The 17,395-nt window shown below is 34.2% G+C and overlaps 1 protein-coding gene and 1 pseudogene across 1 annotated transcript; both read right to left on the bottom strand.

Annotated features, from left to right (window-relative positions):
- Positions 1 to 2,149: 2,149 nt before the first annotated feature.
- On the bottom strand, positions 2,150 to 6,028 carry LOC114417400 (annotated as a pseudogene).
- A 3,679-nt stretch (positions 6,029 to 9,707) lies between these two features.
- On the bottom strand, positions 9,708 to 16,359 carry LOC114417401 (histone acetyltransferase of the MYST family 1). Its single transcript, XM_028382585.1, has 9 exons — positions 15,918 to 16,359; positions 15,174 to 15,262; positions 14,575 to 14,637; positions 13,291 to 13,500; positions 12,790 to 12,858; positions 11,865 to 12,026; positions 11,410 to 11,503; positions 11,157 to 11,299; positions 9,708 to 10,199 (listed from the first exon to the last, which is right to left on the bottom strand). Exons 1-9 carry the CDS (start codon positions 16,186 to 16,188, stop codon positions 9,996 to 9,998), a joined length of 1,305 nt encoding a protein of 434 aa, XP_028238386.1. The 5' UTR covers positions 16,189 to 16,359; the 3' UTR covers positions 9,708 to 9,995.
- Between the last annotated feature and the right edge of the window lie 1,036 nt (positions 16,360 to 17,395).

Raw genomic sequence — 17,395 nt, forward strand, 5'->3', positions numbered from 1 at the left:
AAATACGTCGAAGCTGAGAGAAATATCATTTGCATCCTAGATTTTTCTTTTCCTATAGAAACCCAAAATTATCTCAGTAAAACTACAATTCCGGATTTGTTAACCGTTAGATTATTGTGAAATTTTGATATGGGGTTTGCGATTCATTGCCTCACATCTTCACCGTTGGGATATGTAAAATAACATCTAGGGAGGAAGAAATACTCGTCGCACGTAGACAATGGAATGAAGGTCTCAATCCCTTCTCCTTCTCTCTAACGTTTGAGAACATTACAGAGCAGTCAGAGGAAAAACTTGAAGAATCTCAGAAAATCGCTAGAGATGTCGCTATTGCTGTCACAATACACACGTGAGCCCACTTAGAGGTAAGGGATGAGTTTATCGCAATTGGGGTTAGAATGAACATGTGTAGAGGTTCTTAAAGGATCAAATTGAGATTTATGTTAGGATGTTTATTGTATTGAAATTCTTCTTGTATCATTATGTGAAATTGTTTGGGGGGTTTTACTCCCCGTGGATTGAAAAATATTTTTGTATAATTTGTTTGTGTTTTGAATAAGAATAGCGTAATAGATAGTTATATTGGGATTATGAAATTATGATTGAAATTGTATATAAGTGATAAATTGAATATATAATGAATTGTAGAATAATATATTACATTGAGATTATAATATTGTTATGGAGGTTGAGTATAAATGCAAAGTTGAATGTGTTAAATTACGATATACATATAAACATGAGATGGTTGATTGTAACATAATGAGATGTGAAGTTGTGAACATGAGTTTTAGTTGTGAATAAGTGTGTGGTTAACACTTGATGTGACATTATCTGTGTGTGAGAGCTGTGAATTATATGATAATCCGACCAGTGTTTATCTTGAGAAAAGTATTTATGTGCAGTGTTAAAGAGAAAGTGTAGGTTCCTAGTTAGGAACTGGTGTTAAATTGTAGTGCAATGTGTTAAACGTGTTTGAAACACGAGTGTGGGGTCATGGATATTGTATAATTCATGAGTAGTGTCTGCTTTTAAAAATTGTTTTAGGGATTGGACCTGAATCAAGAAAGTGAGGTCCTAACGGATTCTTCGGAGTCTAAGCCTTGGAAGTAAAGACACTCGGTTTGAGTGCTCCTTTAAACCTATGTTAATCCCATATGGTTGGAACATTCTCGCAAAACGGAGTGGCCCTGACTAGTCACCTTATGATTTTACTTAGTGAGAGTGACCTGACATACTCATTGTGTGGTGTGTCTTGTTATGTACTCCTAAGCACCCCAAGGTGACTTTTTACTGACATGGTACCACATTACATATAGGCTTGAGTCTTAGCATAACTGTTGCATAATGTTTGCTAATTGTTTATTATGAAATTAATGAGTGTTATTATGTCTTGATTGAAGTGTGTAATTCATGTGTAATGTGATTGATGATTGAAAAGTGAATTTTAGATGACAGTGGTGGAATTACGTGAGTTATGTTTAAGTAAGTTGTATCTCATTTATATGATATGTATATCTAATTGTCTTGTTTATCTATTAGTTAGGAATGTGACAAGTCACTCCTCGTGTGTTATTGTGTTTGGATCATGTGATGATTTCAAACTTTTATTTAAATGTGTTTTAAGAACTTTTAATTAATTATAATTTATTATTCCTTATATTATTAGTACATATGTGTATGGGATAGAAGGTGTCACAAGGTGGGGGAGTTCTAGTACCTAAGGTAGTTGAGCCACAACCACGCTTACCAAAGGAATTTCTTAGTGCATTAGTAGCCCTCCTCTATGGCGTAAGTTTCTCTGATCATAGATTCCATTTTTGTGATCTTACTTTGAACCTGATTCTTCGGTCCTTTTAATTAATAAGGTATATTTAAAGAGTTTAATGTCTATGCACCGATAATTTTATCATGAGAAATCTCTTGTTCAATTCATCTTTCTATTTTTCTAATTTTATCATGATAAAAAAACAAACAAACAAGAGGACAGTCAAAATAATTTGTAAGCAACAGTTGATTCCAGCAATGCAACAAATTAATTCAGTAAACAACAAAGATGCTGCAATTGATGATATTAGGAAGTAACACAAAAATGTCTTTTTAAAGGAAGAAGTCTTCATTACAAACTTTGAAGAGTAATTCCACATATCTTCAATAAACAACAAGAAAAACACATTTTTTCTTCCAAAACAGAGAGAAAGCAGACAAAAGTTTAGAATACAGGCAAAATAATTGGCAAGCAACAGTAGGTTCCAATGTTCAATCATCATAACAAATCCAATGATAACAAAGAAATTACATTTGTCTTTATTATGAAAATGAAAATGTCGATTCAAACGAAGAAGTCTTGATTACAAGCTTTAATGAGCATCTCCCAAAACCTGCATTAAACACCATGGAAGAAGAAAAATCAAATGAAATCTTAAATTAGTCCTTTTTTAAATATGATGACTTAAAGGATACATTTTATTTGGGAACAGAATATGGAAATTTGTGAATATAAAATGAAAACAAATCCATCCACTGCTAGTGTAAAATGTTTTACTAGAAATCGATTTGCAGGTATGATTTTAAAGTAATAATTATAAAAGTAAAAAAATTATCATATTGTGATTGTATTACAATGTAAATACATATACAATTTTTTATTACCATTACATGGACTATTTCATTTATAAATTAGTCTTTAACAAGTAACAAACCTTAAATGCGCTGACCCTCACATGATGATTCAAGAATGTCACTAATGATTTAAATTTTTTTCTAGTGGTTGGAAAGTTTAGATGAGTTGGATCTAAGGACTTATGGATATCAATTTATGGATATGTTCATCCTATTGAACTTGCTAAGAGGTTCTTCTTTTGAGACCAATTGTATACCCAAAAAAGTAGAAACCAGTACCACACAAATTAAACACCTTTTATAAAGAAAATTTTATAAGATACACCACCTCACCTCAAAGACATGATAGAACCCCAGTATAAAAGTGTATAAAATAAAAGACTCAGTTTCAATGATAATGTAAATATGAAAGAATAAATGTATGCATGGCAGCAATGTAAAATTAAAACAAAATCAGAAGAAAGACAAACATAAGATTGAGGAAAGGGTATGTACCTTCATATTAGACATCAAAGCATTGACTAAAAGTTTATTTATGAGTCCTTGGAGGATGAGTGAATACTGCGGACTTTATAATCACTGACTTTTAGGCCAATCCAATGACGAACGAATACTAGGGGAACATGATTGATGATCTGATAATCTTGTCCGTTTTCCGGAACAATGCTCTCAACAAATTCAGTTGGCATACTAATGAAGTCAAGAACTTTAAGGTTCTCCAAGGCTTTGATGCCCGAAGATACCTTCTTGAGATGACTCATTTTAATAATTGTAAAATGTTCAAGACAAACCAAAGCTCCTTCTTCTATGACGACAGAATTCACTCTATTCAAGCGAGAGAGCTCCAGTTGCTTCAATTTTGGAAATCCTCGACTTTGAAAATGCAAAATTTTCACCATCGTAGGCAAACTAGGCATTGTCCCACAAACTAAGTTTCAACAAATTTGGCAAGTTATCTAGCCATCTTAAGGGATCATCTTTCAAATTGGATACACCCAACCTCATGTAAATAAGATAATCAAGTTTTGAAATCCAACTAGGCATCTTCTCCAATCTTGCTTTCAATTTAAGTCGTCGAAGTTGGGGTAGGGATGATATAGAGTTCAAGTCAATGATGCATCCTCACCTATTGCAGTGATATTAAGTGATTCCAGGTGTGTCATCTCTATCACTGAAGCACATATTGCATTTCCATGTTCCCTCCGAACACACCTCAAGCCTAACTTCCTTAACTGCTAAAACATGCTCATCTCTTGGATGAGATCTATTCCCCCATGATCTACCTCCACATGAGTAAGATTTTCTAGGGAAGTCAAGTTTTTAATACCTTTTTTCATTAGCACACCAGTTGTAAATCCCAAAACAGAAAACCCTGCTTGATAGTTTCGATAGAACGCAAAAAGATGTAACTTTTTGAGCTTGTTTATTTCACTTAGCAACTCATGAACAAACGTGTCTCTTATATCCAAGGTCTCCAAGTTCTGCAACTTATCAACAGATGTAGGAAGAACCCGTATTTTAGTACTCCTTAGATTTAGGTACCTTAAGTGAAAAAGATTCCCTAAATTACTAGGAGCATAGTTTAACGATGTACCTTCAAGTTCAAGTACTTTCAACCTAGACTTTGAAGATAATTGACCCATCATAAAAGGCTCAAGCAGTCCTCCTTTTCCAAATGCATGAATAGCACGAATGTGTGTGTTGTTAGAACTCTTAGGCACATTGTTGGAACTAGTGTCAATAGATAGGCGTCTAGTTATTCTACTTGTGCCTGATTCATCCCGTCCATGCACAAAATGGCATAAGTTTAAGTCCTTTGCTTTTGCTATAATCACTTCATGTAATAAATCATGGACTTGACAACTTCTAACTTCCCTTCAAAGCCAACTGTGGAGACTTGAACAAGATTTCTATGAATTAACTCGGATAAGTACTCATCTGCTACATTCTCTGAAGTTCTCCCATCATATTGAACAAACCTTTCAGCTATCCATTGTCTAGTTAACCTGTTATGATGAATGGAGTAGTCCTCTGGATATATACCAAAATACAAAATGCATGGTTTCAAATAGGAAGGCGGGTCATCATAACTAAGATAAAATCATAGTTAAACGAGTTAGATGGGCATTATGCTGCAACTCAAGGTTTAGATTTTGACTTACCTTTTGCCGTTTTGGATTTTGTTGGCAATAGATCACCAATGGCCACTATCTCCATAGGTAACCCCTTGCACTTTCTAAAAATTTCATTTGATATACCTTCAAGCTCTCCTGGGCAATGGCCATCTGGCTCAAATCTAAATGCCTTCTTGCAAAAGAGTTCCCATGCTTTGTCGGGAAGCAACGGTTGTAGGTTGTGAACATGAACAAGAAAGGATTTCTTGAAAAACTCAGCAACATGCCTCACTCTAGTGGTGACTATGATCCTGCTACTTTTGTTGTTATTAGGCATAGCAAATTCAACTTGGTCACAAAAATCTTCATGCCATACATCATCAAAGAATATCAAATACCTTTTTTGCTTCAAGTATTGCCTCACTTTAGAAATCAGTGACTTCTCATCCATTTCTTGCAACATCTGTGGAAGACGGTCATTTGTCTCCCTACAAAATTGCTTTATCATGTCTATCAATAACCCTCTCATAGTGTATGATTGAGAAACTTTGATGCAAGCACGACAATGAAAGTGACTTTTTACAATTTCAGAATAAAAAACGTGCTTGGCAAGAGTGGTTTTTCCAAGTCCTCCCATCCCTACCACTGAAATCACTGTGTGCTCTTCTGTTCCCTTCAACAACCAACCAACCAACCAATTCATCAATTGGCAATTCAAGTACTAGAATTTCAGTTTCTTTGATGAAAAGGGAACTCATTCTAGGATCATGCCATCTACTACTTGTGTTTGCTGCTTGATTGTTGTTCTTGTGAAGTTTGAAACCTATGCCTTTCACTCCTTTCCTTGATTAGAGAAAGAGACAATTTAATATCCCGAATCTCAGTTGCTATCTGACGACGAAGAATCAATGTTCTGATCAGACTTGGACCACATGAATCACCCTGAGGTATTCATAGACGACATCTTCTATACGGAATGATGCTTCTCTGACCTGCTTCACCCACGTTCTTATTCCATCGTTGGTGTTTGCTTCATCTGCTGCAGCCCTTCTATCTGCATCTTTGAGGAAGGTTTGAATGCTTTCTAGTTCATCTCTGGTATCTGAAAAATCTTTGTGGATGCCTCTTAACAGGTTTGTTTCTTTCTTTAGGATTTGGAAAACTTCTTCCAAAGAAATGGATACTGCAGTTTCTGCCATTTCACTCTTATCTCATTGCTACCATGCATGCAATTATGCTGTTCTCGTATGTATCCAGCATAAGCATTTCAGAAAATATGGTGGGTCTTTTTGTTTTTTTTGCCTTTATTCTTTCCCTTCGGTGCACTTAATCTTGCCAAGAAATATATTATGAAATCTAACTTTTCAAGATATGTTCTTTCGGGCAACGTATCAAATGCAGAAGGCTTAATTTATATATATAAAAAAAAAGATATAGCTTTAACTTCCAGGACATTCTATGAAAAAAATACTTCCTGGACATTTGTTTGGAATCTTATACCAAGCCATTTTTATTTTTGTTTATATCCAACTTGCATTGAGTTGCCATGGATTTGAAACAAATTCCCAAAGTTATTTATAGCATTTTCTCGGTCTTCAAGGCTTAAGGTCCAAGCAAGGATTTTAGGTCTCCAAAAAAAAGTTCCATTTTTTTTAGTATTAATATACCTCAAAAAAAATTATTATAAAATAAATGTTAAATAAAATTAATTATGATAATTTAATCGATAATTTTGTATTACAAAAAATTAATTTTAAATAAAATAATAATAATTTTAATAAATTATTTTAGACCTTATTTTCAAATTTACTTTAGGTCTCTAAGTTGAGTGGTCACTAAAGGTAGCAATAGCATTCATGTTGATAATAGAATATATTGGAAACTTTGTTCTTATTTATCATTAAAATTTTGTAATAAAATTAGGTAATTGCTATTTACACTCCCTTTATACTAATACACTCTTTTTTTTTTTCCTTTTTTTCCCTAATAATAATAATTGAGAGTGCCTAGTGATGGATGATTGAGAGTGAGTTCGACCCCTCTGCGGCTCTTCAAGCGACCCTTTCCGCCTCCATCACCGGCAAGCACATTCGGGCCTTACTTGCCCGGTGCCACGACTTCATGAAGCCCAATGAGCTTCTGCTTCTCCAACCACTTTCTTGCTCACTTTGGGCTTGGGCCCGAGGTGGGGGTGGCAACGAAGGGGAGTGTGCGACCATTGGAAATCATGGTGGTTAGGGTCGTGGGGTGAACGGGTGATGTTCCTTTGGAGAGTTGAGACTAGAGGGGGTTCATGAACACAATCAGCCATGGTGCCTCCTCAAAATGGAAAAGAAGAGGAAGGAAGACATTCCGATGGTTAGAAGGATAAGGGAGTGTTTTCATTTTTCTTTTCCGGAAGAAAGAGATGAGAGTGTGTGTAGCGGGTAGTTTGGGGATAAAAAAATGAGAAAGGGGAGTGGAAATAGTAATTTCCTAAAATTAAAATTGTTTTGGGCTGATTGAGATCTGTTCTAGATGAACAGGAGGGGTGCATTAATTAAATTTCCTTGGCTGTTGTTTCCTGCACAAATTTTATGAGTCAATATTTGGTGGATCAATCATATTTAAGTCTATAAATTTCAATGGTATAAAATTAATACTTATTGGGAATTATTATTCTCACTCCCCTTTATTACTAATACATTTCTATTAATAATTTTTTCCCCTAAAATATCCTTGTTCAGAATACACTCCCTTGTTTAACTTCTCCTGCCTCCTTCAACATCATAACAAATACACACACACTCCTGTACATTTCACTCACAAACCCTCACTTTTCCTTCACATTTTTTACTTTACACAAATAGCATTGTACCCAACTCGTACCTCACAAGGCAACCAATTTAAACAACATCAAACCGCAAGATCGCCAATTCACACGTTGTTCTACATATTTATACGAACCCCTGCAACCAAAGTACCTTCCAAACCAACATTGGCTATAGCTATTATAATAATAATAAGGTATGTGTGCATTGGGCTACACCTATAATTGATCCCTTAAAATAAAAGGTTCATCGACAACATTAATGCTAAATCCATATAATGCGCCATAATGCTAAATCCAACCCGTGGCAGCCATCAACGGCATTAAAATTGAAGGTTCATGAAGTGAGAGAGAGGCTATAAGTCCTTCAAATTTTCTCTCTCTAGAAAGAGAGAAGAATTCACTTCAACAAATTGCATTGCTAAAATATTTAGACAAGAATGCCGTCGTTTGGGAGGTGCAACACCGGCCAGGTCAGAGGCGGCGGTGTGGAGAGTGTAGCCACACTATTCAATCAAGAAAAATAGAAAAAGGAGTGCACGGCAAAATCAACCGAAATTAATCTGGGTAAACAGGATACTTTGGGAAAAGACTTATAAAGAGGAGTGTCTTAGTAATAAAGGGAAGTGGAAATAGTAAATTCCATATTTATTTTGTGTAATATACAAGCTAAGGGGAGTTGTTACTCCAATACTTATGTCCATGTAAGAGACTTGAATCCTACATCTTCTTATGTGTATCCTGGATTTTTTATTATTCAGTAAAAATATAATAATATTCTTAATGAAATTTTTATCTTCCAACTCTAACACCTTTCTTCTCCCTTCTTTCAACCCGTGACGACATCTTCCTCGATGGCACACCCTCACAATAGCATCTTTTCTTTGACGGCACACCCACAATAAAGATACCCCTCTCTCTTGCGGCGACTCCTTCCCCTCGCCCCTCATTCTCACGCTTCTTCACCTTTCTCTTTTCTTTTCTTCCTCCTCTTTCTCCCTTTATCAAATTTAATTAACTATAAAAACCTTTCAAAATGATCTTTCCGTAAGTAAAAATACTTATGGAATGACCTTTCCACAAGCAAAAAATGCTTCTAAAATGGTCTTTCCATAGGCAAAAATTGCTTATGAAATGGTTGTTCTGAAAGCATTTTTGCTTACAAAACGTAATTCTGGAAGCAGTTTTTTTAAATTTGGAGTAGCCTTTTCGAAAATATATTTTGTATATTCCAGAAAAGGGAGTTTTGGAAATTGTTATTGTGCTTATAGAAAGCTCATTCTAGAAGCAACAACTGCAATCCGGAGTAGCTTTTCTAGAAGTGTATTTTGTATTTTTTGGAAATGACATTCTCGAAAGCACTACTTTAGCTTATGGAACAACCATTCCAGAAACAAAAATTACAATTTGGAGTAGTCTTTCTGGAAGTGCATTTTATATCTTTTAAGATGATCATTCTGAAAATATTATTTTTGCTCACAGAAAATGTGTTTTATAAGATTTTTCTTTCTAGAATGATCATTTCATAAGAGTATTTATATCCCTATGCAACACCTATTCCAGAAATAAATCCAAAACTCAAAATAAAAATGCTAATTCCAAGAAGAAGAGTTGAACAAGAAAGGGGAGGGTCTAAATCTGCACTGACTGTGGGTGAAAGAAGAGGATGCAATAGGGAGGTGTAGAATTCAAAATAGTTTATGTTTTATTGTATGAAACTAAGAAAAATAAAATAATTTGTAATAAGATTTTCTCGTAGCTAAATCCAAAAGGTAACGAGTATTAACATTTTCTTCAACTTACTACTGATTACTGAATACTATAAATTTATTATGCTTGTAACTAAATGTAAAAATCAAATATTATATGTATTACTATTCAGATTAACTTGACTGGAGTCACATTTCCTTCAGATTAACTAAACTGAATAAGATTTAATTCAGCTTAAAGCCAGACTCGAGTTCTTACCGGCTGACATTGAATTATTCTATCATATATTTCACGTTCCCCTTCATCGCTGACCCAGTCAGTTGTATTACCTCTAGATTGATCCGTTTTGCTCCAAAGTTGGAGTTAATTTCATAACCGTTACGCCAAAGGATTTTGTACGAAATATGAGTACTAAAAAATTGTATCATATTATCCTACGTTGAAACCTGACATCAAGCAACCGCCAATCTCAGGATTAACATACATAGCCACAGATAAACAAAATGTTTCCCTCTGGCATTCATCATTAGAAACGAAGACACAATCTAAACATATACCTAAGGCTACGGTTCAGCACATAAAACAATCAGTTGTGTTCCTATTCTCATCTAAAATGTATTGAATCTTATTAGTTAATACTAATACATCAAAGGATTTGTCTAAGATACCTAGCCTATATACTTTATACACAAAAGAACAAGTTACATCATGATAGTATTTCTTTGATGAATATTTGATTATCAACTTTGTTCTTTATAAGGAGTCCAGATCAATTTGCTAACATCAACTTCGAGGCCACCCCTGCCAGCAGCTTTAAGATGGCGATCCAACACTTTGGGATCTGCACAAATAACATGCTGGCCTTTCCTGTATTGAATCAATTCTAGGCTCTGAAGAGTGGTTAATATGTCTTCAGCTTTAATGGCAGTCATATCACTCAGTTCCTGGAAAAAAAAAAAAAAAAAAACCTTTTTCAATTGGATAGCCTTGACAAGGCAATATTTTGGCTGAAGATCAGAAATACATGAGCAACCAATTAATCACCGAGTAAACTGCTCCAGCTTGTTCAGTTTTTAAAATTTATTTCAATATTAATTAAAATTAGAGCATGCTCAGATTTTATTTATTTTAATAATATTAAAAAGAAAAAAAAAACTTTATGGCTCCTATCTCTACAATGAGAGACTTAACAAGGGGGAATGGTTATAAAAAGCAGTTATAAATGCTTATCAAGAAAAGAAAAAATAAATACAAAGAATGTGATTTAAAAGAAGCAGAATAAAATGAATGAGTTATAATTGTCTGGTATTCATCCTATGGAAAAGAAGGGAAGCAATCCTTTATTTGATTTCATTAAGGAAAAGAATGGAAATGTATGTAAAAAAAATTGAAAAGCTAAAGGAAATGTATGTAAATAAATGTTACTTTATTACCCTTTATCTAATAAAGTTAATTTGTTAGAAAGATAATTAAATGAATGAGTAAGGAAAATGCAAGACCCAAGAACAATTTCCTTTCCCTCTCAATCCTATCCTATGCAAAATTGTGCAGTTCCTACTCCCTATTTATTGAGTCTCACTATTTGCCCAATAAATTTCCGCCAATAATAAGATATCTGTTGAAAAGAATGCATTAGAAAATGTGTTGCTAATATCTTTCTTGGCATGTTTGTTAGTCTTTTCTTTTGTTCTCTTTTGAGCATCTTTTTTCATGTATGTGTGTCGAGGACCCTAATGGATAAACTATATTCCAATTAATTAAAATCCGGGAAATAATCAAAATTCACATTTATCCACATGACATTAAATTGAACACAGGCACAATCAAATGAACTTTATTTGTAAACAGAATAGATGAATTCTTCAGTGTCTTAGAAACATTAATAGAAAAGAATATGGTACCTTGATAGAAATGTTTCCCTTGTGCTTCTTCAGAATGTCTAAGAGAACCCTGGTCCAATATCCTCTGTAGCTTAGCAGTCCAAGGTCCGAAAGGGGTCTTTCAGGTGTGCCAACTTTGCCCTCCTTTTTGGACAGTTCATATGCTGTTCAATTTTTGAAATTTAAATGAACTTCACTCACACTTTATCACATATAACTAGCAAATACAAAGAGACCAACTTTTGAGAGAGAGAGAGAGAGAGAGAGAGCTTACAGAATGCAATTAGAAATTTGCCATAGCCTTTCCTTTGGTAAGGTGGTAGGGTGAGGATACATGCCAAATTGTAAGATTCCTCAGAATGTTTTTCCTTTATCATCAAAAAGTAAACAAAATCAATAAGATTATCCATAACATAAAGAAACTAATGAACAAATAAGAATTCTAATAAATAAAAAAGTTGGAAAGTTAAATATGTCAAAATTATAACAAAGTTCATTTTTCATAAAACAACTAAAATTAAGGTCTGCCAAAGAACATCATAAACTTAGCTCCCCCAAAATAGAACTTCATAATTATATTATTAATGGTCCTGCTTGCTAATTCAAAGGCAGTTTTGGTAGGCCATTTAGATCACAAACAAACGTTAAATGGGCATATTAGCAGTAAAATATAAAAATCTGAAATATCTCATGTCAAAGCAAAATAATGACAACACTGTAATATTTTACCTTGGAGAAATAGCCAACCATGTGACATCCTCGATCATCACATTCACACAAAACATAGAACAGAAACAGGTCTACATCATAATAGAGGGTCTTGTGATCAAGAAATAACTTGGCCAAATAACAAAGGTTCTGCCCATAAACCTTGTTCTTTTTGCCATCGACCTGTTTCCAGATATAGCAATAATTATAAGTAATCACATTATGATAGTAATCAATCATTAATAACAAAAAAAATGTATATATAACTGTTGCAACTTGCAACTGTTATAACACAACGTTCTCAAAATTCATTCATTTTATAAATTGAAATAATTTCCAATATTTGAGATTTGAAGCTACCTACCCTTGACTTCATTTAGATAATTTAATTAAAAAAATTGTCTAAATCTTTTAAAAAAAGATAAAGAATTTAAAAAAAAAATCATTAGAGAGCTGATGCTCATCAAGCAATAGTTGAAGCCAGGGAAATTGGGGCAAGGGAGATCAATGGCTTTAAAAAAGAACTCTATTACAATTGAAGGAGGATAGTTAATCCTTCAAAAAAAAAAAAAGAACAGAGTACAAAACAAAAAAATGCAGAATAGTAGCACAATCTTTGTACATTTTTTTTTATCAGCAGCACAATCTTTGTACATGTCAGACAGAAACAGAAACATCCTTCAAGCACCCATTAATATCATAAGTAGCAAAGTTTTAAATTGTGATAGCGGATGTTTCATGCACTGAGATTCAGATTGCAGTCACTGTGGTTTGAATTTTCACAAGTTGGCACATCATATTAAAATCATATATATTATTTTACAAGATATTGTAACAATTTATTAAGAAAAATACTAAGAAATTCAAAATTCATTTTGAACTCGAGAAATTGAACATAATGGAAGCGGGGTACTGATGACAAAAAAAAGACTGACAAAAAATGTACCTCAAACATTGACAGTGTACCACTTCTGTATATCTCATCACCTGGGGGATGCTTAAGATCACATTTCCTCTGCATGAACAGGAAGCCAATGTTAGTACAAGGGTCTAAATTGGTGCTTAGTGATTTGCATTGGGTATAAAAAACTGACATCTTTTTTCAACTTTTTTTGGGCCCTAGGGAGAGCAAATAGAACTGTAAATAAGTATTAGCATAATAGATGCAGATTATGATAAATAAAAACTAGACTGTTTTGATACAATAAGTAGGACAAATACAGTAAAATTGCTAATGGTAAAAATTTATGGAGAAAAACAAGCTTTCTCCATAGATAAGTTTGGTGCCTTAGTTTTTTAAAAATAAATGAAAGATTAATAAAAAAACAAACTAAAATCAAAACAACTCAGCAAAATCAAGGGTCACTTGACTAAAAAGAAAAGACAATGCATACACACGCAAAAAAAGAAAAATAAAGTGCAAAGGATTTTTTCAGGCTCAGCTCACCATATGCCTCTGAAGCTGTTCTTTGCGCTTCATGAAATTGAGGCAAAACTCACAAAAGTACAGCTTCAAACAGTCATTGTATTCTGGTGGGAATGGGGAGAAGTACCAAGTCTCAATCTCATATCTTCCAAGCTCAATAGTAGCTATATTTTTCACTTTTGTAAATTCCTCATGTTCTCGCAAACTGGCAGCATCAAGCTCCTCATGTCCCTATAATTTAACAATAGATATATAAATTTTAAAATATAAGTAACAAATAGAGAGTGAAGCAGGAATAATTTGACCAGCCAGTAGAATATACGGGTTTCAACTTTTAAGTACAAGGAAGCAATGATCAGCATCAAGCTCCAACAAAATAATATCCCGATAACATGTTTCATGTGACTTCAATCAATCTTACTATAAAAGGTACTGGTATGCAAACAAGTTTAGTGTTTTGGAAGCTCCTAAGCACAAGATGTCTTAAGTGTGTCAGTGAGCACTAAATTTTTTTGAGAGTTGAGAAACAGCTTTTTTCATGAAAAAAGCTGTCAGAACCATTATCCATATATGTTTGCCAATTGTTAGAAATTCAGGTTATGATCTTTGATTTTTTCATTTTTGCAAAGGAAACAGCTTTTTCAAAACAAGCAAAATCTTGAAGCTAATGACTAATAACTTCATACACAATTTTGTAATTTTACTACAGAGAAAGCAATTCTTTTATACAAATCCAATCAAAATAGATTATTTTAAAATCACTTTTCATCTCACATATCCACATAAAACTTATTTCATATAATCAATTATAACAATAACTGATTATGTATGCATAATTGTTTTTTCACAGCTAATACAAACATGCACTTCAACGCATCATTTTGAGGTAGCACTCAATTACTGATAAGTTATTCAATCAGAACAGTGTAAACAAAGAGTTGTGCCAGTGCAAAAATTAGCAAATTATAGCATTCAATTTATTTTATGCCAAAATAGCCCCTACTCACCATTGAAGCACATGTACAAAGAGACTAAAGGTTTGAAGCATAGTATTGTTCTGTTGTGTGTATCTGTGTCTAACAGCCTATGTTCATGTTATAACTGAAAAGTAACAACTCTACCTCTACATAAAATTCTACCTCCTCAACTCTACCACAATTTATTTTATGCAAAAATAGCACCTACTCGCCATTGAAGCACATGTAAAAACAGACTAAAAGGGTTGAACTATACCATGTGTTCTTTTGTGTGTATCTGTCTCTAACAGCCTATGTTCAACTTGTAACTGAAAAGTAATAACTCTACCTCTACATGTGTCTCGTCAATCTTCCTCTTTTGGTGGCGTGTCATCTTCAACCCTGTCGCACCCTAGAAAACCATATGTGCAATATTATAAATTAGTTCAGTCATAAAGGGAATCCATATTTTGAAATAAGAGGTAGACATAACAGAGACAGTAAACACCATCCAAGATATTAAAATGAAGAACAGCCAGTACAAAGCACCTAGAAATGTATACTTAATTCCTGCCACCAAAATGAACATGACTGTTATGTTTTTTTCCAGTACAAGTCGTTAGGATACTAAAGTTGTTTTCCCTGTCTACCACCACATACCCCCCAAATGAGAAACCAATGAAAAGAAAGGATTTCAATTTAGATTTTAGAATAATAACCAGATATTCTAAAAGCTTAGTTTTAAACATAACACAATGGTGTTATTTGATCCATGTAGCCAAGCCAACCTAATGGAAAAAGACTTTTGTTGTTATGTTTGTAAAACAACAGATGTCTGGACAACATTATCACTTTTTCTCAGTAAACCTCCTCATCCATCCTTCTAAACATAAATAGATGAGTCCAAAACAATGCTGCCGTGCAATTTGGAGAATATATAATCATTACCTTGTCCTCCACTTTCTCATCAACAACAGCCTCCACTGAATTAAGATCCAACTGGTCAAGCTTCACCCACTCATCAAGCCTCCTATTGACTGCAAAAATAAAGAGTAAAAAAATAACTACGCAGTCAGCATCTAAGCATCCCTGCCTACCTATAGTAAACAGAAGTTACAGAACAACATAACAGAAATAGTTGCTAACATCTTAGCATCAACCACATACATTGATATCGAAACACAATGATTTCATCTTGTTCATTTAAATATGAAATTATTTACCAATAAAATCAAAGATTCAAAATTCTAAAAAACTACACAACCACACAACCCCTGAAATTTAAATTTTATTTTTTCATGTCTTTTATTTCCACGAAAGCAGTTATGGCTGCCCTGCCCTACCCTGATGGTGAAAACACCCGCAACCCCAACCCAATTGATTCCTTTCTCTGTAACAAAACCTAAACCATAATCCACACGTCCCTAGTAAATTCATAAATAATAATTTACAACAATCAAAGTTCTTGGCAGTGTTCTTACAACAACAGACTCACAGTGAACCCTAATTCAAGGTCACCTATCCACCATTAACCCAAAACAAAGCACCATATGAAAAAATCAATTCATATTGCATCCAAACAAACCCTAAATCAACACATACCCCAACCAAGCAACCCTTGAAACCAAAACCCTAGCCGTTCACCAATTCATCCAAATTGAAGAAGATTCGAAGGACGAAGAAGGGTCTTACACTCGGTGTAATGGACGTAATACTCGTAATCGTTGGGGATGGCGTTGGGAACCTTGCGGCGTTCGATGACTTTGACGGGGTGGTACTTGTTGTCCCTCCAACGGCACATGACGCGCGTACCCACCTCCAACGGGAGCACCGACGATCTGCGCCGCTTCGACGCGTCGGGCTCCGGCGCCGCCTCCGCGCCGTTGATGGAGTGGGATTTTCCGTTGCCGGCGGCGGGAGCGGAGCCGTTTTCCGCGGCGGTTGGTGCCTCGAGCGAACCCATGACAGAGAGAGAGAGAGATAGAAACGAATCGAACGCTAGTGAACCGGACGAAGAGGGGTGGGTTCAGTTTGGGGATTAAGATGTGACTAGCGACTGACACTCGGTGTTATCAAGAGAGAGAGAAAACAATTGAAAATATAATCATGAATGCCTTAATTTCAAGTTTGAACCATTTTTTTTTATCTGTGATAATTCAACTAAATAATAAAAATTTTATAATATTTATATATTTTATTTAACCAATTAAACTTTTAATAATTTCAATGATTTAAATACTCATTTGATATTTTCTTTTTTTATCTCTCTTTATCACATAACATAAGATCATTTTTTTATCTTCCTGTCCAGCAATAACTTGACACTCAATCCTTAAAATCGCACAATTGTTAGTGACACGACATGCATGTTGCATATGAAAAAAAATACTTAACAAGATTCCATTTAATCATGTTAAAGTTGATTCCAACTATGTCTCTCATCCACGTAAATATGTCGATAATGGACACTAATTTATCTTTCTTCTTCTTGCGTCCATGTTAACAGGAACTAAATGTGTGTGTTTTTTTGTTCGTGTGTATCCTCTTTTCAGAAGCAACTATGTTTGGAATACACTCGAACACAAAATGTGAGTATGAGAAATTTCAACTTTGATTCACACCATATGGGAGACTAACCTCTTTCAATGGACCAAGTAAGTCCTGTTGGTCCTAAGTTCGTGTTTAGTGAACTTTTGAAACGTACTTTTATGTATCAACAAATACATATCACACGCTTGAAATATAGTTTTTCATATAAACAAGAAGGTAACATATGTACCTTCAACATTTTGTCCTTTCCAGTTATTTTATGTTTATTGTGGGGGTGCAGGAAGCATAAAATGGAATAAGCCCGAAAAAAATCCTGACTTAATTGCAAAGTAAGCCCAGCCAATGACTATTCCCAACCTACAATTGGGATTTTAATTTGGGCTACCAAAAATTGGAAGTTTTTGGTTGCCAACATTTAAAAAAAAAAAAGGAATATGTTCATAGTTTTATATTGTTTTGGTATGTACAGAGCTGGTTGTATTTACTATAGCTGGCATCATACATTAGAATTCATTATATTTGCATTCTACAGCTACTGATGCACTTACAAGTTGCAACCAAGAGCATAGGACAATTGGCATACTCATACTGTACTTCTACACATCATAATCCAGAAAATA

Source organism: Glycine soja, chromosome 6, assembly GCF_004193775.1.
Source record: "Glycine soja cultivar W05 chromosome 6, ASM419377v2, whole genome shotgun sequence".
In the NCBI taxonomy this organism is placed as follows: domain Eukaryota; kingdom Viridiplantae; phylum Streptophyta; class Magnoliopsida; order Fabales; family Fabaceae; genus Glycine; species Glycine soja.